Below are 24,491 nucleotides of genomic sequence, written 5' to 3'. Positions count from 1 at the left end.
CCAGTGGTAACAGCAGCGCGCCAAGCCCAGTAACGCAGCAGTGCTTGCTTTGGAAGAGCAGATATTTTATTTATTTATATATATATATATATAAAAACATATATGTGTTTGCACAGGCTTCTGTCTGTCACAGAATGGTACAACCACGCATCTTATCTTGTAAAGCCATATTTTGGCCCTTTTTTCAAAAGAAAGTGAATTTTAAGCACAGGAGACAGTGATGGTTTCTTTGGAGCTGTTACGATCTGCCATGTACAATAAATCCGTCTTAGTTTGTGGATTATTGGCCCAATAGACCGTAACAGCTCTGTCAGCCCCTCCTGGCATGCTGTGTCCAGCGAGCTCAATGTTGTGTGGGTTTTCCTTTTTTTTTTTTTTTAACAGAAATTTCCTAAGGATTTTTCCATGCCGTGTGCATGTACAGCAGCTGATATGGAAATCACAGGAGCTCAGTTGTGTGCCCATTTTTTTTTTTCTTTTTTTTTAAATATTTCCCCTCTGAAAATACCCAAAGGCACAAATCTACATGATGGAGTCCAAGCCCCCAAAATATGTTAAAGCATAAAGGCAGAGCTGTCACTCTTACGGAGAGCAGCAGGATGGCACGGAGCTGTGTTTGAAGAGCAGGTCGGTGGTTTTGGGGCTGGTTTTGCTGGTTTAGAGCAGGGCTTCCCCTGGGCTGCCCCAGTTCCATTCCTGCTGGCCGCTTCTTCCTAGGTCCTGCGTGTTCCACGCAAACGTGAAGCAGTGATTCTGCAGGGCAGCGCTGCTGGGATGGGGCGTGATGCTGCACGCTCCTGTCTCCTCCAGCTGGAATTTCGGAGGGGGGCCGAGCCCCCAGCCCCTGGATTGGGGAAGGGGGAGCTGTGAGGCGTGGGGCACAGGCACAGGGTGCCAGCGTGGGGACAGCGTGCAGGGTGCGGGCACGGGGCTCGGGTGGGTGCTGGTGGGGGCAGGAGCCTGTCCCCTGCCCTCTGCCACCATCTCACCTGCATCCTGCCCTTTACCTGGGCTGTTCCTTTCCTCCATCTCGCCGCGGCACCCATCACCCCTGTCCCTCCCTCCGCTCGCCACAGGTGCCCTGGGGGTGCTGGTGGCCAGGGCACAGGGGGCAGTGAGTGGTGCTGAGCCTGGGGTCCCCTTTGTGCCCGGCATGGCACCGAGGGCACCTGTGGCACTGGATCCGGGTCCCTTCTCACTCCGTGTGACCGCACCTGGGGTCAGCAGGGCCAGACTGAGGGACGGGGACAGCAGGGACAAGGCCAGCGGCATGTGGGGTGCAGCTCCCCGGCTGCTCTGCGGAGCAGGAGTCGGGCGTCCCTGGGGGCTGGTGGCATCCCTGGGGGCCCGTGGCGGGGGGATTAGCGCCGGGGCAGCTGGTGGGGGGAGACACATCCCTCTTTGTCCTCGAGGCCGAGTGCTGCGTGGGAGCGCTCAGGGCTGGGACAGAGGTTTGGGGGGCTCGGGGCACGCTGAATGCTCTGGGCTGTCAGCCGTTGGCATGGCCCGCGCTGCGCTGGGGCTGGCTCGTGCCGGCGGTGCCGTGGGGCCTGTCTGGTGGCGCCTTTAAGGCCCCCAGCCCCGTGCTGGGGGAGCTGCTTGGGTCGGAGCAGCTCTGTAAGCCCATTAAGAGCTCAGCAAGCCTTACGCCTCGGGGGTCTTGCAGCGGGGACTTGCACTAGTCCAACGTAAACGGCTTGAGCTGCGGCGGGGCCGCCCGCCGCGGGGGCGCGGGGATGGTGCTGTGCGGGGATGGTGCTGTGTGGGGATGGTGCTGTGCGGGGATGGTGCTGTGCGGGGATGGTGCTGTGCGGGGATGGTGCTGTGCGGGGATGGTGCTGCGCGCGTGGTGCCGGCAGCCCCGGCTCCCAGCACGAGGCCGGTGGTCAGGGGCTGCAGCTCAGGTCCCTGGGGGGGCGGTGGGGGCGAGGTGCCTGGGCTCGCCCCCAGGCAGCACCGCCGTGGTTTTCCCAGTGCCTCGTCCTGAGGGGGGGTCTTCCTTCTCCTGGGCTTGTGCCACGTGGAGGAAAGGTGCCGGGAGGGTGCGTGGGGCCCAGGGCAGCCGGGTGGCTGTGCCAGGGGGTGAAGCAGGAGGAGAGGGCCCTGCCCGGTGAGGGGTGCCACTGGGCCTCATGGGGACTGTTTTCTACCCTTAACCTGGATGTGCCAGATGTCAGACATGTCAAAAACAAACAAAAGAGGAAGAAAATTAGGATGAGCCTTTGCGAATGGAAATGTGCCTTCTGCTGTTTTGCTTGTACAGTGTTCTTCACAAACTTTCCCTTAATCACGTCTCGGGTTTGCGAGCAGCCCACCGGAAGACCAATGGGGTCATCCCGGGCACTTCCCAAAGCGCCGGTGGCCCACCCTGCCCGTGGCGGTGGGTTTCGTTTTGCCCATTCCCCCGCTCCCCAGGCTCAAGACTGAATTCCCCCAGCGCTCCCGATGCCTGTGGGACGGGGTTGGGGACAGCAGGAGCAGGTGGTGGGGACGGCAGCAGCTTGGCAGGAGCCAGGCTCCTTCCTGTGACCCCCTGCGGCACCCCCGGCCGTCACCGACCAGCGGTGCTGGCGCTTTGTCCTCTTTGCAGGTCGGTCTGCCCGGGGCTCTGCTTGGACCCTGCTGCTCCTTGCCTTGCTCCTGGCTCTCTGTGGGCACTGCTCTCTTCTCTGAGCCCTTCTGGCGCCTCTCGTGGGCCATCCCCTTGCTAGAGGACATCAGGAGGGGAAGGAAGGCGCTGCCTGCCCTGCCTGGCTGGGAGCTGTGCCCAGCCACCATGCAGGCCGCGTGGCAGGCTCCTTTCCCTGTGCCTTCCTCCCCAGCTCTCTCACCCTGTCTGTAGGTGACACGGGAGGAAGAGCTCACACGTCTCCTAGGGCTAGGGTAGCATGGAGATGGCCAGCAGAGCCACAGCCTGGCCAGAGAGGCTGGCGGGGAGCAGCATCCCATTGCGTCAGTGCCCTCAGCTGCTCCTGAAAGCAGGGCCTGGATCGCCCCGTGGGGCTGAGCCCTGCTCCTGGGGCTGTGGCCCGTGCCCCGGAGGCCCCCTTCTCCCTTCTCCGGGCCTTGCACTGCGACAGGACCCGTCTGGAGACAGGCATGTGGGCATCGGGTTTCATCCCCTCTCCATGGGTGAAGGAAGATGATTCTCTTGCAGGGGTCATCAGCTGGACCGGCAGCTCCCTGGGAAGGGGCTAGGGGCTCTGAACCCATCCGGGGATGGTTGGGGCAGGGGTAGGCAGCAGTGCAGCAGGCACTGATGGTGGCAAACGCATCCAGCCACCACCGTGTTCCTCAGCCATTGGGGAAGTGAGAAAGGGTAGAAACATTCATGCCTAACTCTAGTTTGAGTTGCAAACCCTTGGAGCTTAGGGCCGAGAAGGACCAACAGCCTGCCTGAGTGCCTCTGTACGTGGGTGAAGGTCCTGAGATGCCGAGCATGGGCACAGGCAGCGATGGTGCCTGGAGCTCCTGTCCTAGCAAGGCCTCTCTGCTCTGGGGCTAGAGCCCTGGCATCCTTGTGAATGCGTTCAGGGGGATTGCCCGTGCTGTTAGAAACCCCTGCCCTGTGCTTTTGTGTTTGTCTGGCCTCAGCTTCCAGCTTTGCCAGGCCTCTCTCCTTCACATGAAGAGCTGTTCAGGGCCTGGTGCTCTCTCCCCAGAAGGGTGCTCACACAGTTGTCCCCTCAAGTCACATCTGTTCGATCAGGTAACTGCAGCACGCCCTTCCCACCTCGTACCGTACGGTGGTTGCGTCGTGCTGAAGGCATGGCTCTTCCGTCTTCATCCCTTTTGCACCACCATGTGAGCCAGCTTGTTCCCCGGCTGCTCTTCGTGGTGCTGCCTGCCGAGCAAGCCCCTCGGCTCCGTGCTGGGCATCCTGCAGCCCCTTCGCTGCCTCGTCCCGGCTTGTGCCATGCCTGATGGCGGTGGTGGCCCCTCGCTCCTTTCCAGCTCCGCTCTCGGGCAGTTGTGGCTGGTTTTTGGGATCTGCGGCTCCACAACCCATCCCACCTGTGCTTTTTTGGTGAGGCAGCGCTGCTGATGTAGTAACACTGTCCCGTGGCTGTGTGCAAGACCCCAGTGGAAGTCCATGTGCTTTGCAGTGATCCAGTGGCTTTCTGTCACCAAACTTGTCATCTGACCAAAGGACACCGGAGCTCTCCCCGCTGTGCCACCGTACCCCGGAGGCACCGCCCCGTGTCCAGCCGTTCTCTGGGAACTGTTTTCCTGACAATTCTTCCATCCTCTTGCCTAGGACTGCTGTTTTTCTATGCCGTTCTGGTAAGCTACAGAGAAGGAGGAAGTCCTTCCCCTCGGGTTGAGGAAGCATCAGGAACCAGGAGAGCTGGTAGACATTCTCTCCAGCAGAGAGCCGGGCATGGGGCTCGGTGTCCATGCAGATCATGGCGTGGCGTCGGTGCAGGATTCCCTCCGTGGTCCTGGTGCTGCGTGGGGATGGAAGAACAGAGGGATGGGTGGAGGGACAGAGGGAGGGTGGTTGTGGCCAGGGGCTCTGCGTGGCCCGAGTCTCCCTTTCCGTGGGCTGATGGCGTCCATTCGCTTGTGACATCACAGACAGTCGCTGCTGGAACCAGTGTCACAACAGCGATGCCCCCACTTCTGCCGCCGCATCTTTCCCCCGCTGCCCCCCGAGCCCAGCTGCGGGCTGCCAGGAGCTGGCTGTTCTCGCTCGAGCCCTGGCATCTCTGAGCGCTGGGTGTCACTGCTCGTGGCCGTAGTGCAAAACCTCTGTGGCTCTGCTCCCCAAGGGACGAGGGGCCGGGTGCTCCATCTGCACCAGGTATGGAGGGAGGAGGGTCCTGGGTGACCTCCCCTGGGCAGCGTCTCCTTGCTGCTTCTCCCGTGATGCTCCAGCTCGCCCGTGGTGTCAGATGCTGTACCGCCCCGTACACCCTGTGCCCTGTCAGATGCTGTACCGCCCTGTTCTCACTGACCCTGAGCCTACAGTGAGGCAGCTTTGGGGCTGGAGGGTCTGGGACTGTGGCTGTGCCACCGCCAAAGGGGAGGAGAGGGGCAGCAAGGGTCACGGGAGACCTGAGCGGACTTGTGGAAACGGTGCCTGCAGTTTCCCACAGCAAAGAGCAATGACCAAGCACCTGCAGAGCATCACGGCTCCAGAGGTGCGAGGAGCAGGCGTCCCCACCCGCTGCTCCCTGCTGGCCTTGTGTAGTGGCGTTCCCTTGCCGTCCTCCTGCTTGTCCCAGTGGAGCAGAAGGCGAGAAGCTTGGGGTGTGGGGATGAACGGTGGCCGTGGCCACCAGCAGGGACAAGCTTCTGGCCATGAGGTGCTGGCACAAGCGTCTCTCTTGTCCCGTGCTCCTGCAGTGCTGGGTGCTTGTGCTGGTCCCACAGCAGCGGTGGGCTGGGTCTGGAGGCTTCTGTGCGGGCATTTCGCATCCTGACAGGTGGCAGGATCTTCTGCATCGTCTGCCTGATGCAGAAGAGTGAACCCAGGTCTGCCCTCCTCGCCTTTCTGGGCCCCAGGCTCCCCGATGCGTGCGGCCAGGCTGGTGGCATGAGGACACGGCGGCTGCTTGGGTCAGGCGGTGTTGTCCTGAGGTGCCTTGACCCAGGGTCTCCAGCTTCCATCACCCCCAGCTCCAGCAAGACGTTGTGCGGCGCCGGGCAGCCCTGCGAGCGCGCACAGCGGTGTGGGAGCTCCTGGGCTTGTGAGCGATCGTTTGGTGCCCGACCGGGAGCACCGGGGTTTGATCTGTATTATTGTAGATTTAAAAAAAATGTGATTGCTCTTTCCCAGTTCTTGTGTTTCCTGAGAGCGGTCTAGTTTCTAGCTTATCTTCAGACAGCCTCAGGGGTATTCCCTTGGAGTTTGGGAGTTTAATCAGGCATTGCTGGGGCATGTGAACTCTGCGTATAGCGGCTGTTCCCATGGAGGGGAGAGCCTCTTGCAGATATTTAGGTTGGCGTGCCTGTGCTGGGGGCTGGGCCTGGCTGGGAATGTGCGGCTCCTTTTCCTGGGGAGGGGACGGGGAATGCCGGGTGACGACCTGCTGGGCAGGGGGTGGCTCCTTGGCTCCTGGGCAGCGGGCACGGGGGCTTTCTGCGGGCAGCCCCCCTGCAGCGGGGCTCTCAGGAGGCAGCGGCCGTGCTTGGCTCACTGGCTGGCTGCGCGGCGCAGGGAGGCAGCTCAGCCCCTCCAACCCTGGCTCTGACACCTGCGTCCTTTTTTCCCAGCCGCTGAGTTTTTGTCGTAGCATCCTGGGTGGGGCCCACGGGTCCCCGCCAGCCGTCCTGACCCAGCGCTGCGCCGCCGCCCTCCTCCCAGTCCTCCTGCAGCCCCGGCCCCTCCGGCCCTCGCCCAGCTTCTCTGCTCCTTTTGTTTTGGGTGATTTTTAATTCTGCCACTAAGCAGACAATCAGGACCTGCGTGGAAATGACCGATAGGCGAGATGCTGGGCTTTGCTTCGCTGGTGAAATCGAGGGCTTTTGTTGCTGGCTGTTTAGCAGGCAGTATTTCTTTTTGGGCTGGATATATTCCTGGCAAGAAAAATGATGGATGCTCTGTTTCGTTTCCAGTGGCAGTGTTTCAGATTCCTTGCTCCAGGGCAGAAGCTGAGCTAACTCCGATTCCGGAGCAGCTCTGGTACCTTGGCAGCTTAAAGGCCACGGGGTTGCTTGAATGACAAGTGGCACTGAGCACAGGGAAGGCTCGGGAGAGTCGGTTTTGTGCAGCGTGCCCTCGATCTCTTGCAGGAAGCGGGGCGGGAGGAGTGAGAGCCCGCTGAGCGGGGAGGGAGCCTTTCATTGTCTTAGTGCTTTGCAGGCAGAACGTGTGGCGTTAGAAAGCGAGCCCGACGCACAAAGGACCGGAGCGCCGTGCCTTTCTGGCGAGTGGGGACGCGCTGCGTGTCGCTGCCGGGGGTGGCTGGGTAGGCGGTGAGAAGCACAAAGTCTTGGGGCACAACTTTAATTCCTCTGCCCTGGGAGCTCCTGGACTCCCCTCGCCCCCTTTTCTGCCCTGACCCCCCGTTATGTTCAGCTGGGGGGGGGGCTGGGTGCAGATCCGGGCCACCGGCTGTGCTGAGAGTGGTGTCCGGTGGCGCTGGGAAGCCCAAACCTCTGGGGAGCCCCAGGTGCACCAGCGGGGCTTGGCCGCTGCCCGGGGAGCACAGGACTGGGTCCAAGGCTGGGGGATGAGGCAGCTCTGGGGTTTGTTCCCACCTGGGTGGAGCTGTGGGTCCAGAGCTCCTGCAGGGAGGACCGCTCCTCACCAGTCCCCTGGGGCTCCTGGAGGCACGGGGCAGCTCCTGCACTGAGCTGGGGTTGTGCCCAAAGTGCCACAGGGCTGGGAGGAGACCAGCCCGCGCGGCTCGGCTGCGGGGTGCTGGGGGCTCTGTGCCGTGGTACAGAGCAGTGCCGTGCCCACCCCCAGCCCTGGCCATCCAGCCTTCCTCCTTTTCTCCCTCTTCTTCTTCCTATTTTTCTTATGCAGGCATGGCCAAGTAAAACATGGTGCTGACCAAAAATAACAACCACAAGCAGATCCAGACAATGGATAAGCCCCCAGTGAGGGCAAGGGCGACCCGAATCCTCCCAGAGGAAGATGGGATTATTCTGTGCCCTATTAGACATCTGTCAATAGCTGCCATTTGTGGACCCCGGCTGCTTCCTGATGGCACAGCCACCTTCCTGGTGTTAAAATGACTCCTTCAGCAGCAGCCCGTGCGTGCTGGATGAGGGCCCTCTTTGGGTGCAGGCGCTCTCAGGGCCCTGGGCTGATTTTTTACTGCTGTCAGCACAGCAGCCTAGCCCTCGGGGGTGATTTTTGTTGTTGTGGGAGGCTGAGATGCTACCAGGTCCTCTCCAATGCCCACATCTTCAGCCGGCAGAGGGCTGACCGGCTGGTCCACATCCTCACTGCGCCCCTTCTTTCGCATCTCCTTCAGGGCTGATCCCTGTGCTTGGGCATTCCTGCGGCGTGAGCACAGAGGCTGCAGCCCTGCCCCGCCAGCCCCTGAGCCACCGGGCTCATCACCAAGAGCCGTGAAGTTTCTGCCACGCGCCGAGGACAAAACGCGGATCTGCTGAGCTGGCCCCAGTGCTGTCACACGTGTGCCTGCTGCGGGGTGTGCCTCTGGCTCCCTGGCCTGATGGGGTGGTGACGCAGCTCCTGGGGCGCGTGGCCGAGCTGGCCCCTCGCCCTGCTGCCCGTGGGGGTCCTGAGCATCCCCTCAGGGGGTGCTCTGCCATCGCGTTGCCTCCGGAACCTGCGGGGTTCTGGGGGGACGTGGTGTTGGGAGAGCTGGGAGAAAGAGGGGCCTTGGTGCTGGGACTGCTCTTGGACGTGGCACTGATGGATTTGGGGCTCTTCATCAACAAATACTCCCATGCTGCTGTGCCTACAACTTTGTTTTTAATTAACTTCTAGAAGCTTTGCTGATGCTGATCAGTCTCTCTGTGACCTGGTTATCAGTTATACCCCAAGTAATTTCTGCTTTAATCGGCCCATCTGTTAACTGTGGTGATTCACACGTCTTAGGCCTCGTAGCTCTGGAGGGCTGGGGGGGGTCTCCCCGGGCGAAGGCTGTCCGGGGTCCCTCTGCGGCACTCGGTGCTCCTGCCGGGGAGCCCAGGGCCGTGGCGGGGCGGCTCGGTGGGAGGGCTCCCTGCAGCTCTCTTGGCTCAAGGGAAAGCGGCATGTCTCTGCCAAAACCTCTTTCGGTTCCCTCTTATGTCCCCTCCCACTTGGAGGGGTTCAGGTCCTTTCCTTTGAGACACTCTCTCAGTTTTGCTCTGACCCCCTGGGGTAGGGCAGTGCTCGGGTAGCGGTGCCTGCTGCGGTGCCGTGTTCCTGCCCTGGGATGCTGCAGCCGTGGGCTCGGTGTCTGCCGGCTGCTGGGATGGGACTGCCTGGCGAGCAGCAAACGTCCCCAGTGCCCTCCCCATGGGGTTGGTCGGCCCGGTCCCCTGAGCACCGCAGCCCTGAAATAGTGTCGGCCACCTCCCTTGGCAGCGTGATGGGGAGGCACTGAGGGGGCTCAGCTGCACCCTTCGTGCTGGAGGTTTCCCTCCAAGAAGGTCTGGGGGATTTGCAGGGTGGTTCTGGTGGGCTGGGACCATGTCTCATTTCCGAGGTGGACCAGTGCCTCCTCGTCCCACAGACTGCGTGCTGGCTTGCTGGCTGTCTGGAGGGGACAGCACCTCCTGTTATTATCCGGGATTTCATGGGTTTACCGAAGTGCTTGCTCTTCAGCACCCGTTTTGTGTCGTGCCTCCTCCTCCGGCCCTGGGCGTGGGACGGTGCCGGGGAGCTGACGCCGGGCCGGGAGTGGGCGAGCATGGAAGCGCTCCCCAGCGGAGCCGTGCCACGGCGCGTGAATGTCAGATGCTGCTTGGCTGTGAGATCGGCTCCTGCAAACACAGATCTGTTCAATCCCATTTGGAGGGAGGTGGGGGAGGCGGGGGGGGGGGCTTCCCGAGTCTCAATCTGGTAGGTTTTAGTTACAGTCGTTTTCAGATTTGGGCAGCGAATGGCGCAGCTTTGGCACGGGGTGGGGGGGTGAGGGGGGGGGAGGCTGAGCCGTGCAGGGAGAGCACCGGGGGAGGTGACGCTGCCAAGCCCCCCATTGTCCCCGGGCTGCAGGGGCTGGCTGTGGCTGGGCTCTCCTTTGCCTGGGTCCCCGGGCAGCAGCTGTGTGAGCAGAGGAGGGGGAGGAGGCGCCTGGAGTTGTCCACAGGGCAAATGGAGCCCTGAAACACTCGGATGGACGTTTCAAATCGCGTTATCTCCATAACCGCCCTGCTCTGGCCCTTCCAAGTGGCAGCGGAGATAAGTGGATTTCGAGGGAGCGCCTGGTCGTCTGACATTTAAGACTCCTTAATCCATAACTACCACCCCTCAAAGGCAGGACGGAGCCACGTTTCCCAGCTGGGTGCCGTGGGACAGCCCGAGGGCCCGCGTGGGCCCAGGCAGTGGCCGGTCCCCGTGGTGGTGGCCGAGCACCAGGGCAGGTCGGGTCCCTCAAAAGCGTGGGGCCAGCAGCTGCCTGGACCGTGGCGGGGAGGAGATCGGGGTGCTGCCGGCAGCACGAGGTTGGCTCTCCCATTTCCCCTCCGGCACAGAGGTGGCGATGCTGTTGGTGACATATCTGTCTGCTCGGCGCAGCAGTCGTGCTCTCCGAGGAGGGCCAGGGCACTTTGCTGTTGGTCTGAGTGGGTCTGTGCAAGGCAGGAGCCGTTGGGGAGGTGGCATTTCTCTCTGCCCGCTGGTCTGGGCATGCACAGGAAGGCGGCGTGGCCCCGCTGCTCGTCCCTGGTGGGCGCGTGGGCTGTGGGCAGTGTGGCACGGTGCGCCTGGCACTCGCTGGTCCGGCTGTGTGCGTGCCCAGAGCTGTTCTTGGGAGGCACCGCAGGAGCGGTTGTCTGCAAAGAGAAGGCCGGTGGAAGCCACTCTGAGCACCATGATGATTTGCCATCTGCTTTCAGGGCTATTTCCAGATGCTGGATTTAATCTTCCATAGCCTTTTTAATTCAGGAGTTGGCTTCTTAGCGTCCCCCAGTGCCACCTCGGTAGCAGAGAGGAGCAGAGCGGCTGCCACAACCAGCCCTTCCTTGCCCATCTGGCGACCTGTCACACCTCTGGCCAGTTCACCTGCAAGTGCCTAGGGCGAGGCTTTGCATTTACAACACTGCCGAAAAAAACCCAAGCCTCCGTGCCCTCCCTGGATGTCCTGAAGTGGGTGGTGGTAACTTTCTTTGCGCATCCACGAGCTGATCTTCTGGCTGGACCAGTTTTTGGGAGGATGAATGCGAAGAGCAGAGCTTGGGGGCTGTTGGGTTGACAGAGATGATGACTTGCAAATGGAGTAGGTGAAGGATGTCCTTGTCTTTATCTAATGGTACCCAGTGCCTGTTAACAGGCCCCACGTTCCTGCTGAATGGGTGTCCTACAGGGACATTTCGCCTTGGGAGACTGTGGCTTGATTTCTCCCTTCCTGCCTTGGTTCACCTTGGTTTCCCCATGTGTTTTTGGCTTTTAAGTGGCCAGGATGCACCACGGGCGCCCTGGGACACCCATCACACCCCCACCACTGGCATCATGCCCATCGTCCATGCTGCAGGGGTCACGTCTGACCTCCCCCCCCCCCCCCCCCCCCCCCGCCCCGAGCAATTTGGGCTGTGAGGGTGCCTCCAGCCCAGGGCAGCAACAAGGGTTAGGGCTGGCGGTGACGTGGTGGGTCTGTCTGTCTGCCTGTCTGCCTGTGTGTCTGTCCCAGTGCTTTACTGGGAGGTGGGGGCCGTGCTGGGTGGCTGGCCGCTGCCTCGACTGCACGGGGAGGGGCGAGGGGGGAGGAAGCAGGGACAAAAACCCCGCGGTGGACACAATTACAGCCACGTAGTGCCTCCTTTTTAGAGGCTGAAAAGACGCTGGTTTCCCTTCCGTCGTCCGTCTGCTCCACCTCTGCCGGCCAGACAATGGCGTGGCCCCAGTGCCCACCAAGCAGTGCACAATGGGGAGGGAGCCGCGCTCCCGGAATTTAAAAAGCTGAACTTTTATTTTCTCTCTTTGTCTCTTGAGCCTGGGAGCACCTCGGCTTCAGCTTTTCTTCTTTTTTTTCCTCTCTTTACAGTCGTGTCTGTGCATGGCTGAACGAACAGTGGCTCTTACGGGAGGAGATTGATTTATTTAAAATTAAAGGAAAGCAGAAGTTATTTTTAAAGACAAGAGTTTTTACATCTGAAGGAGCTGATTACTTTCCAGTAATGCTGGGCAGTGGACAGTGAAATAATGCAGGGGGGCTGGAAAGCACCGTCCGTCATTTTTACAAGAAGCAAAGCGCCTCTCCCGCTCCTCTCTGACGATAAACGGCTCCTGCAATCAGGGAGCCGCTTCGCGCACCGCTTGATGATTGCTCCTGCAGGTGCTGGGCCACGGGAGCTCCTCTTGCCACCTTTTTTCAGAGTTGTCGGCGCTCCTGTAGCACTGGGTGGACCGAGCTGAGCCCCGGGTGCAGCCCTGCTGTGGCAGGGAAGGGGAGCAGTGGGGTGCGCCGCTCTGGAGGTTTTGGATTCTTTTGGGTGAAGCCCGTGGAAAGGAGAAGCCTGGGGCTGGGATGGCAGGAGCCGCAGCTGGCTCATGCAGGGAGCGTCCAGGCTGGCATTCCTGGTCTCTGGGGCAGGGAGTTCCATGGAGGGGCAGCTCCAGGCAGGTTTCTGGGGCTACCCAGCCCTCTCCTTGGGCTCCAGCTCTCTTGGAGATCACGGGCAGCTCGGGCCCTGGGGTGGGGGCTGCCAGACCCGTCCTGAGGCTCAGTCCATGCTGCAGGGGATCCCGCAGGGATGGTGCTCAGGTCTCTGTAGGCTCAGGTCTCTGTAGCCCTCTCCAGGACTGCCCAGGACCTTGTGCATTGGGCTGGGGGCCACTGGGTCCGGCCTGGGGCCTCCTGACCTTGTTGGTGTCCCTTTGAACCCTGGCACGCCTCCAGCCTAAGCCGAGCGGTGCAAAGACCTGGGCGAGCAAGCGCATCACATGCTGCTTAATGCCGCGTCTGTAGCTAAGCACCTTCCGACAGGGACCCAGATGACGCCGCCCGGCGCCTTCTCCAGGGAATGGGGGCCGCAAAGGGGGGCAGGAGCGGAGAGGGGGGGCGTCTCTGTCTTTACTCGGGTCAGTCATAAAGACGGGATTAAGATAATTAATTCCTTCCCCCCCACCCCAGTAATTAGCAACCTAGGCAGGGGCGCTGGGGAAGAGCGGCCAAGACGTGTGGGGGAGTGGGGTGGCCCCGGTGGCTGGGGGGGGCCCCTGCCTGTGCCCGCCGCAGCCGGGCACCCCGCGGCCTGGGCCCCGGGAGCTGGAGGCAGCGCCAGGCGGGTGCAGATGGCGGGGAGCTGGCGGCCGCGGAGCTGCAGCTGGGACAATGGTGGGATTGTGCGGCGGCGGGGCTGCTGGCTCGGCACGGCTGCCCCTCTGCTCCGGCAGCTGGGTGCTTTCCAGGGCACCCGGCTGCGACGGCCGGCAGCGCGCTTGGGTGGAGAGGGTACACGGTGGCGGCTCCGGGAGCCGTCGTCCCCAGGGGCAGCAGGGAAGGGGCTGTGGGGGCCTCGTCCCGCTGGTGCAGAGCCTAAAGCGCAGCGCTCCCAGCCCAGGCTGCTGTGGGGCACTCCGGGGGTGCCCGTGGGTCCTGCAAGTGACAGGTGGGGACAAGGAGCAGCGGGACCCACGCATGCCTTGCCTGCAGCCGCTCTGAGGGTGGGAGTCCCATGGTCCTCACTGTCCTTGGGGAAAGCCATTTACGAGCAGCACACAAAGCCCTTCCCCTCCTGGCAGGCTCTGCTGTGAGCAGCCCACGTCGGCGGAGGCTGCGGGGTTCGCTCAGCCCCGGCCGGGGGGGGCTCCAAGCTGCTGGGACCTGATTTACACAGCGGGGTGGGACCAGAGAGCAGGTTCCTGATACAGCCAGCTGGAGAGGGCCGGCCGTTACGGCCGACCGCGGGGGAAGATGTGCCCTTGGAAATAACTGATGGAGACGGAGACCGCAGCGTGCTGCTGTGCGGAGAGAGGCGTGGAGGCGCAGGGCTGCCAGGAGCACAGCCAGGAGGGAGCTGGGCATAGGGGGGGGCTTGGCGGCAGCAGCAAGCTCCAGCTGGGACCGACGTCGTGCATCCAGTGTCCTCCCTGCTTCAGTGCCCACAGCCTGCCGTCCTGTGGCATGGGGCTGGGGGCCCCATGGGCAGGGCCACGGCTGGCAGCGAGCCCCCAGCTTGCTGCGGGAGGTGAGGGGCATCCTGCTGTCCCACTTGCACTGCAGCAAGGCCAGCGACACACAGCGGGGTTTCAAAGAAGGGAGTGCAACAAAGAGCCCCAAAAGGTGTCTGAGTGATATCAGAGTCAGCTCAGGCTCCATCTGATTATGGGGAGGACAGAAGCGTGAGTTTGGCAGGCTGGTAAATCCGGGTCTGATCCAGCACGGTGCCCTGGGGCTGCAGATCCCTGCTCAGTGGCTGGCTCCGGCTGTGAGCTGCTGCCTGGGTGTGCGGGGCAGGGCCCAAAGCGGAGTGGCCCTGTGCAGCCACGCGGCGCTGCCGGTTGGAGCTGCGGGCCTGCTGCTGCCAGCCTGCAGCCCCGGCCCATCGCTGCCTAGGCACGTGGGGCCTCTGTGCTCGGCGGGGCTTCTTCTGGCCCCCAAGGTGGCTGGCAGGGGACGAGCCCATTTTGTGCTCTCCCTGCCGGCCGCGGCATGGAGGGGCAGCAGTGACCGAGCTCCTGCAGCCGCTGCGAGGGGAGCCCGGGAGCCTCCAACCCATCGGGTGCCGCACCGAGCGCTGGCGTTGCCGGCACTCCTGCTGCAACGGGGTGAGCCCTGCTGGGTGTTGCACGCTTGGCGCTCGCCCCCCGATCTGCGCCCACGTGGCCACAGTCCTTCCTTCACCTGGGCAGCGGCTCGGTGCCAGCTGCCCAGCGAGCTGCCCGGAGGCAGGCGCTGCCCGCCGCAGGGGGAGCAGGGCTGCCGCCCCGAGCGGCGGAAGAGGAGAAGGGCCGCAGGAAAGGCGGTCACAGGCGGGCGTGAGATAACGCCGCCGGGCTGCTTTATCTCACATCCTCCCGTTAGATGCTTTTCCTGCCGCGCTCCCCTTCTGGCCCCAGCACCAGTCGCTTTTGTCATTAAGGTGTGACCCGTCCTAACGCCGCAGGAGCGAGCCGGGGATGGGGACGGGGCCCGCTGCTCCCCGGCACCCCGCGGCCGCCCGGACGGAGCCGCGTCCTGGCCTTGCTGCCGACCTCTCCCTGCCCGGCCCGGGGCTGGGCCACGGCGCTGCACACGTGGCCGCCAGTCGGAAGGGCAGGCTGTCCTGCCGCTGCAGCCCTCCCTTCCCACGTGAATTGGAGAGCTCCAGGCTGGAACCCGAGTCCTGCATCGATCCACACTGCATCTTAAATCCCGCAGCAGCTGAAGCAAGCGGTTTTAGTGCAAGGGTGGGGGTGTTTTTCTCCGCAGGCGAGCTGTCTCCTGTGTCGGGGTGAGATGGGCTCTCTTCCTGTTCCAGTAATGTGGTATTTGGCACGGGGACCTTGCCCCCGTCAGCATCTAACGGCGGTGCTGTGAGGCAGTGCGCAGAGAGCTCTGCTGCCGGGCTGTGTCCGTAGGAAGCATCCTGGGCTCTAGCAGGGTGCAGGCACCGTGAGGCTGCTGCGAAGGGAGGGAGGCTGGGCACAGGGGTCCCAGCAGAGCCTTCCGTGCGTGGCCATCTCCCTGCACAGCGAGTAGGACCTGCGGGACAGCGGGGCTGTAGGAATGCTGCCTGCGTGGGGGCTGCTGTGCGCAGCCTCCCCAGGGCAGCGTGGCAGGCGAGGGGCCCCCTCCGGCACTGCCCTCCCCCAGCTGTTGCTGGGGTGGGGACATGGGTTCCTGCTCCGCTAAGCCCTGGAGCTTTTCTCCTCTAAAGCCTGATTACTCTGGCGGTGCCTGTGCGTGCGTGCATGCGTGCGTGCTCGGGAGGGGAGGAGGAGGAATTTCACAACAACAAGTGTTTGCAGCCACACTGGGCCCAGCTGCCCCCGACGCGCCCGAGGGGCTGCGGCGTTGCTTCTGCACGGAGGAACCGCACCGAGAGGGCTCTGCCGTCACCTCTGCTGGAGCGGCGGTGCCTGTGGTGGCCGTGCGGGCAGAGCACACCGGGGCATGGCACCGGCGGGTGGGCAGGCGGGCAGCGAGGGGCTTGGAGGTGGATGCTGAGGCTGCCCTGGGGCTCCCGTCACCCGTCCAGTGCTGGAGTGCAGCGCTGGCCTGGGGCCGAGGGTGCAGGAAGAGGATGAGGAGGGCAGCCTAACTGTGCTGGGCGAGCAGCATCTGCAGGGAGGGTGTGGGAGCCGTGGTACGCCAGCTCTGGCTCCTGCGTTGGGGCAGCCTGTAGGCGCCTGCCCTGCCATCCGCTGCGGGGCCGCACGCTGCTGGAGCAGAGCAGGAGAGGAGACCCGTGACTTCCCTGGGGTTTCGGTCCCTGGGGGAGGAGCGGCAGGCACAGAGAGCCCTTAAGCTGTGCGGTGACATTGCTGCCGGGCCAGGACTTCCTTTGTGCCCCCCGATTTCTGTCTGGATGGCGACCCTTTTAAAGAGCAGCGGAACGGATCTCCACCGAGGTCCGTTCCCTGGAGTTTCTTTGTTTGTGGCACTGAGACTTTCATTGCAGGGGGAGGAAGAGATGCTTTGAAAAGCCTGTTTGCTCTTGCCAGTACTAACTCTCTTTTATTTTCTACTTCCAGAGCCGTATGTTTTGTATCAGAGCCGCAGAGTATGTCTTTGCACTGAAATTGTACTGAAGACCTTTGCAGTCGACCCTGGAGGATACGCCCCGTTCATGAGCGTTCCCGTTTAAGCTTTCTCCGGTGGCTGGTGTGCTGGTGCTACAAGAAGGGCTTTGGGGGTCTTCTGCTTTGGTTTTGGGGTGCTTTTTTTTTGGTTTGGTTTTGTTGTTCTGCTCCGTGCACCATGTCGAATTCGGGCTCCCATCAAGACACTGGGAACAAGCCAGAGACGGAAAAAAATAATCAAGATGACTCTCATCCCCCTGTCAACTCCGAAAGGAGGAACAAAAGTGGAATAATAAGTGAACCTTTGAACAAAAGTCTTAAGAAGTCCCGTCCACTCTCCCACTATTCCACCTTTGGTAGCAGCAGCTCGGTAAGCGAACATTCAGAGAAAGGCAACCCCTTAACTAATGGCAACGAAGCAACTGTGGAAAAAAGTAATTCTACCTCAAAGCACAAAAACATCTCTAGTATGCTGAGCAAATTAGACAGGGTGTCAGAAATCTCCTCAGAAGGACAGAACGCCCTACAACAGTTTGCTCAGTCGACAGAAATGCTCAAAAGAGTGGTACAGGAGCATATTCCTCTAGCAAGCGACCATGGGACTGGTATCTCTGATATGGAGGCAGTCTCAGCTGCAGAGACAATGAACAGCCCCTCTGATTTTCCTTACCTGGGGGCTTTTCCCATCAACCCAGGCCTTTTCATTATGACCCCTGCTGGCGTGTTTCTGGCAGAGAGCGCGCTCCATATGGCTGGCTTGGCAGAGTATCCAATGCAGAATGAATTGGCATCTGCCATCAATTCGGGGAAAAAGAAACGGAAAAGATGTGGCATGTGCCCGCCCTGCCGAAGACGGATAAACTGCGAGCAGTGCAGCAGTTGTAGGAATCGCAAAACTGGCCACCAGATTTGCAAATTCCGAAAATGTGAAGAACTCAAAAAGAAGCCTTCTGCAGCACTGGAGGTAACCGGCCCCTGTCAGGCACCCTAACCCTTCCTTGGGCTGCTCTCCTGGGTTCGGATCTTGCCCTAGATAATAAAACACCTGGTACTTCTTACTTTTTTTCTTTTCCATTAACAGTTCTCACCACGAATTGTGTGCTTTCCCAGTGCCCCTGTCCCTGCCCTTGCCCTTCCTTATGTACTGGGGTGACCGCTGGGCTCCCTCCCTACCTCAGGGTGATGGTGGCCCTTGTGTTGGCATCTACTTGAAAGCCGGTGCCAGCATCCGTAGAGGGGTCACAGTGTCAGCTCTCCACAAGGCAGTGAGCAGTTTCTAACCTGGTGACTGGCTCAAAAGATGGCAGAGGTGTTTTTCAGGGTAGAGCTTGTTAGCAGTAGTGTTGGTGAAGCCTGTGTTTGCGGTGCACTAGGAGCCCAGCCCTTCAGCATGCTCTTTGTTCCAAGAGGGAGCGATGACGCCCATGTTTTCGGGTGGGAAGTGGCTGCAGCACGTGTTGGACAGGATGCAGGCTAGGGCACATTTGGCATGTGGGGCTGCTGCGTCTGTGCTGGGGCGTTGTTCTCCCCAGGGCAGAGGCCGGTGAGGCTCATTCAGGTGCATCCTTGAGTCCATGCATTCCCAGGAGCGGGTGAGTGCCGGGGGCAGCTGCTGTGCTGTGGGATGCAGCCCCTGGTCCGGGCGCCTGCTTTGGTGCCTTGTGGAGCGTCCCCTCAGGCCCCTGCCCACGCTGCGCCCACGCTCTGCAGGGTGAGGCACTGTGTCAACACAGCGGTGTTGGCCCTTGAAGAGAGCTGCTGAACCCCCCTGTTGGGTTGGGGTGCTGCCTTGCTGAAACGGTCAGGGAAGGTGCATTGCTGGCATGGGGACTGCAGGAATGGTCAGGTGTCTTGAGTCATGGGATTCAAATTCACCCTGGGCCATGCATGGCTGGCACAGCACGTGGTCACCCCTGGTGGGTGCAATGTGGATGAAGGCTTGGGGTGATGGGAAGCAACTGTGCTGGGCTGAGACCTGTCTGCTGGCTCCCCCATGTATCATGCCTAATCTGGGTGTGATTTCTGTGGGAGCACATCCAGACGTCAGCTGTGCCTCTGTGCTTCCTCGTCCTCCTCCTGCTGCTGAGCGCACCCACAAAGCTGGCAAAGGCTAGAAGTCACCCTGACATCAGCCGGATCGTGCGTCCTGGCACGAGGGCATTGCCCCTGCACTGCTCTTCCCAAAGAGATAACCCACTGTTTCCCTAACCATGTTCTACGTTTTCAATTAGCATCAGCTCTGAATGAATAGTGAAGGGGAAAAAAAATCTATTTGGGCAGTGGGGATGAGGAGAGAGGGACTGTGTCTTTCAAAAACCGCTGTATTGCTAAATTATATTCTTGTTCTAATTTGCTGAGTCAGTGATCTGGAAAAAGGGAGAAAGGAAAAAAAAAAGTTCATCTCTTCGGAAGAGTCCTAAAGCGGGTCAATAGAATCAGAGCTCGAATCAGCCAGAGAGGAGCCGCTTCCTTCTCCCAGCACAGTTCTGGTTTGGGGACGATAAATAGCACGGGGAGACCATGAAACGGTCACCCCCTTGATTATTTTCCCATTCTGCAGCTGGCTGGGAGTTTGGAGCTGCTCCATTTTGTAGCATTGGGGCCTGTCCTTCTTGGGTGCAGGATTGTCGAGGTCGAGGAAAGTTGGCGATGCTTGAGCAGACACAGGTTGCCCTGGGGCATTGCCATCTCCCTTTTGGAGCAGATCCTCCTGCAATGCCACTGTCAGGATATCAGCTTGTGCTGTGCATTGATCTTGGTAGGGTTGAACAAGATTGTGTCCCTGTGTGGCTGGGAGTGGGACCCTGGGACCCTGGCTGATGTCCCAAGGTCAGCTGTGTCAGTCAGTCTCGGCCCACATCATCCAGCATTGGTGGCTGCGTTGCCTTAGGCCAGCCTCAGGGCAGACAGCAGAGCCACTGCCACCTGAGTGCCCTGGAGCCCTGTCTGGAGGTGGCGGTGGTTCTGGGGGGACAGAGATGCCGCTGCCTGGAAGAGCCAGCTGGGCAGCTCCATGGGCTGCTGGTCCTGCCTGGGCGTCAGCACGTGGCAGTGCTGAAGTTGGGCTGAAAAATTCATAGGGCTTTTGTGAAGCATTGTCCCCCCCATGGGGGCCTGTGCTAGAGCTGGGTGGGAGAAGAGCAGCCCGCAGTGACCCTGCCGGGCTGTGTCAGTCTGCCAGCCACACGAGTGGATAGCAGCATCCTCAGAGAGCCCGGGCAGGGGCCGCAGCTGTGATTAAACATTGATCTAAAATCAAGCAGTAAAAAAAAATAGAATTAAACCTTTATGGCAACATAAAAACCAGGCTAAATCCCTATCCTGCCATTAAGCTTTATCTGCACGTCTAAAAAGCCTGAATAACCAGTCGCCACTGGTGTCCTGCTGCGGTGGCTGCGGGCTGAGACTCTAGGGCCAGCGAGGCAGGTGGGACGCTTGGGCAGGTGGGACAGCATGGTGCTCTGGCTGTGCAAGAAGGGCTGTTTCAGAAAACCCACTGGTTCCCTGCAGCTTCTCCTAACCAGGAAGAGTGAGTTCAGGATGGGCTGGGAAGAGGGATGTCCTCACCAAGCCTTGGTTCAGTGCCTGGGCTTGTTTCCCATTGATATCTCCTGCTCATTTGGATGTGGAGAAACTGAAGGAGGAAGCTTTCGTGGGTGCCCTAGGTTTTGGCCTGCTGTCCCATCTGAGGTGCATCCTCTTGGTGATCATGTTGCTGTGTTCTGGCTAACATCACTTGGCCTTGCATGGGGCCTGTTGGCACTGAGGATCATCATGGCCCTTGCACAGGCCACCTGTGGTCCCATAAACTCTGGCTTCCCACTTCTAACCAGCAAAGAGGTGGGAAATGTCCCACCTCTTTCTGGGTAGCCAGGTCCTCCTCTCAGAGGGGCATAGAACTTCTCTTGGGGCCTTCTCCCCATGCCAGATCTCTCCTCTTTCCTTTCCTGGAGGTGGCTTCAGAGAGGTGCTGCTTGGTGTCAGGCACTTTGTCCCATGCAGGATTGAGCCTGGTCAGGGTTGGACCATGTTAGTGGCCATCTTCATCCCTCTTCCCCCCCAATTCAGCGAGATGCTGAGAGGTGGTGCTAGGGCTGCTCTGTGAGGGTGAGGGGTGGTCACTCCTGGCTGGTTCTTAAACACCCATGTTCCTGGAACGGGAGCGGGGTGAAGCCTGCGTGTCCTCAGTGGCTCCTGAGTCTGGCCACCAGAGCCTGGGTCTGCCGCTGCAGAGCCCCAGCCTGCTCTTGGCTTCCCTGCGAGGGCGTCGTATCCCTCTTCAGGTGCTGCGCAAGCCCAGCCAGCTTACTCCCTGCCTCAGTTTCCCTCCCAGTGCCCTCACACACCTCTCTGCCAGCCGGGCCTGGGGTGGGCATTTAGGTGACGCAGTGCATTGCAGGATGTGGCTGGGTGCTTGGTTTCTCTGCCGGCTGTCTGTCTGTCCGTCCCTGATGTGGGTGGGTGGCCAGGGCCCCCACCACAGGTGGGCAGGCTGCAGGAGACTGGATGGGACGGGACGTGAGGGGACAGAAGGGGACAGGACGAGCTGGCTGTGCCTGCCATGGCAGTGGCGGCTCAGCGCAGCCCAGCCATTGTGCTTGCTATCGGCTGGAGGGGAAGCCGGAGGCCATGCCATTGTGTCTGCGCGGTGCGGGGACAATTGGGGGGTGGCTTTTCCAGGTGCCCCCTGGGGAGCCCAGGGCTGGCCAGACCTTCCCCCCCACACCCTCGGAGGGGCCTGGGAAGGAGGGGAGCCAGGCTGGGCGGGTGCTGCGGGGAGGGCCATGCAGGCCGGTGTCCAGCATGGAGGCCTCTGCCACTGCCCCTGCAGCAGCTCAGCTGCTGCCGGTGTCCCGGTGCTGGGAGCCCCTGTGCGAGCCCCTGTGCAGAGCCTGCCGGGGGTGCTGGGCCTGGCCTCAGGCCTGCGGGTGGCAGCCAGGCAGGGCCAGGTGCCCGTGACGGCTGCAGACCATTGTCCTGGGCGGGCTTTGCCGTGCCTCGTGCGGGCTGCCAGCCTGTGTGGCCGAGTGGCCGTCGCTGATGGCCTTGGCGCTGCGGTTGGGCACCTGCTGCCCCATGCCCCGCAGCCCTGCCGCACCCCGGGAGCCAGACCGGTGGCCCCCAGCAGCCGCTGCGCGTGGAGGTAGCTGAGCTGGCCCCAGCCTAACGCCTTGTCCCTTCTTTGTTCTGTTCTTCCCTCCCCTGTCTCTCTTCCTTTCCAGAAGGTGATGCTTCCTACAGGAGCCGCGTTCAGATGGTTTCAGTAGGAACGGGAATCCCAAAGCTCTGTCATCCAAGTGCAATGTCACTGCTTGCTTGTGTTGTCTCAGGCAAGGGATTTTTGGCTGAAATGAATGGATGCACCTGTGTCTCTTTAGAACCAAAAATATTTTCTCGCAAATTTCATTCCTGTTTTTATAATTTTTTTTTTTTTGCGTTTGTTTAACATCTTCGAGTCCTAGTCAGACATTTAACTGCTTTTCAAATAAAATAATTAAAAGAAAAAAACAATGGATCTGTAAAGTACCAAGACTTAATAGACAGAGTATGGACAATCAGTTTCTTTCTGTGTTTTGGTGTTGATGTTGTTTATGTGTGAAAGATGCAGTACTTGTGTAGGGAATGTAAATTTACAGTAACCTTTTAAAATCTAGTTACTAATAAGCACTACTGTAATTTAGCACAGTTGTTTAATTGCACCCTCATTTATACTTTTTATTTGATTATTTCCCATCATACAATAGAGTGGATAGTTTCTAGAATGCCTCAACTTCATGTTTATAAATGAGAATATGTTTAAAGCGATGTAGTATCCCTTCTCCTAGCCATTCACGTATGTAAGTTTAACCAGCAAGAGGTTTGGTATAAAAGATGGAAGAAAACAATTGCTACAAAAATGGTGGTCTTTGAAAAAGGAAAAAAAGAATAAAAAAAAAAGAAAAAAATGTCATTGTTAGTTTATTAATATAGAACAAGAAATACTGCATACAGAAAAAATCCTAATTGCAATGGTTTACTTCTAGAAGTAATTTTTGTAAACTTACTGAAGTTAAAATCAAAATAAAAATAATATTGCAGGACCTGTGCTGAAGCAGTTATGAAAAGTGATATTTCTCTTCTGTTCAAATCCCCGTCTCTCCAGCTCTCTACATCATTAAATTGAAATGCTGTTTGTAATGTTTTAGCGATCCAGGCTGTTTTTGTGAATAAAATGAATGCATGTTTTGTGTCATGATTTACAGCTTTGTTATTTCTCTCCATCCCTGTTTCAAACAGTTGTGGCCCCCTCGTGCCCGCCGTGCTGCCTGTGCAGCGGCCGGCACCCATGGCCTCTGGGTGCTTGTTGCACCGGACGCACTCGCCGTCCCTTTGCTCCTCGTGGTTCGTGGTGGGTCCCCAGCAAAGGCTGCACGGCGGCCATGCCGGGTGGTGGAGGATCCTCCCTCCACACCACACGGGTGTGTGTGGTGACCCCCTTTGCTCATGCCCTGGAGCGGCAGGGAGGGAATCACTGCACTGTGGGCGCGCAGGGAGGGGAGATGCTGCGTCTCTGCAAGGGTACCCCAGGGATAGCCTACAGCTCCTGAGCTTGCCACTCCACGCTTTTCGTCATCTCCCACCCCTGGGATGGGCCCAGCCCCCTGGCAGGGGCTCACCGTGGACCCTGTGCCTGCCCAGGGCTGGGACACCAGGACATCTCAGCACCTCCCATGGAGATGCACCGCTGCACCCAGCTCTACTCCAGTGTCTGCGAGCAACAGGGAGCATGTCGGCACCACGGGGACCCCACCACATCCCTGCAAGGGAGGCGCAGCAGCGAAACGAAATGATAACCAAGGAACTGCACTGACGCCAAGACCTGCACATTTCATCCTGGCAGTGGCTGGGTTAAGCCGTCCCTGTCTCCTCCCAGGTATATTTCACAGCCTGACCTGCCTGGAGTTTTGCCGTGGAGCGCATGCCATTTGTTTTTGTAAAACGATATAATTAACATGCCACAGATAACTGCATTGAGACTCGTTTTGTCAGGACAAGTACAAAACGAACACGTAGAGAAAGGAACTCTTCAAGGTGAGTAAGGTGAGGTGGCGGTGTTGTTGGGGAAGGAGTTGTCCAGGTGTCCAGGCCGGTTTTGTGCAGGACCCTGGGTCAGCGGGACAGGGGACTCTGGTTGTGGCACTGTACCAGGAATGCCGGTGCTTGGGGTGCTGTGTTGTGCTCCCTGTTGTGCTGGGGCGGTGGTGGTGGAAACCAGTACTCCCTACCTCCAGAGAGGGGTGCCGGGTGTGTGGGAGTATGAGGAGCGTTGCCCCAGTGAGGAGGCTGGTCTGCAGAGCCCTGGGATGTAGCTGAGCTTTGTCCCGGCTCCAGCATCTGCTGGCCAGATGTGCACCCCGAGGGAGGGAGGGCAACAGGGCAGTGACGGAAGGACGGTGCGTGGGCTCCTCGCCTGTGGGCAGCGACCTGCCCCGGACAGGCACTGCAGGAAGCGCCTCAGGGCGCCCAGGAGAATGTCCCCAGACTCCATCTCCAGCAGCCTTCGACCTGGCTGCCCCCACGGCTGGCTGCTCCTGGAGGCAGGAGCGTGGGTGGGAGCTGGGCACTGCTATCCGCCGTGCCCTGTGCGCTGCTATCCCGTGCCCGGGATGGCGAGCTCGTGGGGATGGAGCCAAGCCAGCGTGGTGAGGGACAGATCTGCATGGTTGGTGCGGACAGACAGACCCTGCTTGTGCCCCGGGGCACGCATAGCCCTGCACCAGCGTGACACTAGCAAGGGTGTGTGGGGAGACATTTCCCAGTTCGTGATGCTTGGGCAACAGCAGAAATCACTTAGTGGGAACATGTGTGGGGGTGCATTCTGAAGAAAAGGAGTCTGGCTGTGTTTTTATGACTGTGGCTAACGTTTGGGACTGTGCATAATGGGGGGAGGGGGGGGGGGGGTCAGCCCTTAACCCATGCTGAGAGAGCGTCCTGGGGAGGGGGCAGAAACAGAGAATGACATGCAGAGCCCCGACCCCATGGGAGGCAGAGCAGGGAGCTGCTTCATCCCCCAGCAACCATAGCCATGGGCTGCCCTGCAGGGCCAGACCCAGGTGTCCCCCCTCTTCCCCCAAGTCTGGGGCCAGGTGTGGAGCTGCGGGGTCCTGGCCATGTCACCCCAACCAGTCTGTGCTTGGTGCTGTGTGTCCAGCCA

The 24,491-nt window shown here is 60.1% G+C and overlaps 1 protein-coding gene across 5 annotated transcripts in view; it reads left to right on the top strand.

Moving 5' to 3' along the window:
- The window catches only part of CXXC5 (CXXC finger protein 5), a 39,323-nt gene extending 16,791 nt beyond the window's left edge, over window positions 1-22,532 (top strand). For 2 of the 5 annotated variants that reach the window (XM_083798113.1, XM_083798114.1), the window contains exons 2-3: window positions 16,250-17,261; window positions 21,520-22,532. In XM_083798113.1, coding sequence (XP_083654239.1) covers window positions 16,476-17,261; window positions 21,520-21,564 — 831 coding nt within the window. In that variant the 5' untranslated portion in view covers window positions 16,250-16,475 and the 3' untranslated portion in view covers window positions 21,565-22,532. Of the gene's footprint in view, window positions 1-16,249; window positions 17,346-21,519 lie in introns of all 5 variants that reach the window. The other 3 variants (XR_014572191.1, XR_014572192.1, XM_083798115.1) reach the window with 3 other exon arrangements.
- Window positions 22,533-24,491: the final 1,959 nt, after the last annotated feature.

The sequence above is a fragment of the Anser anser genome (assembly GCF_964211835.1).
Source record: "Anser anser genome assembly, chromosome: 14".
NCBI lineage: Eukaryota > Metazoa > Chordata > Aves > Anseriformes > Anatidae > Anser > Anser anser.
The sequence above is the reverse complement of the archived record's forward strand: the minus strand, read 5'-3'. Positions and strand labels throughout refer to the sequence as shown.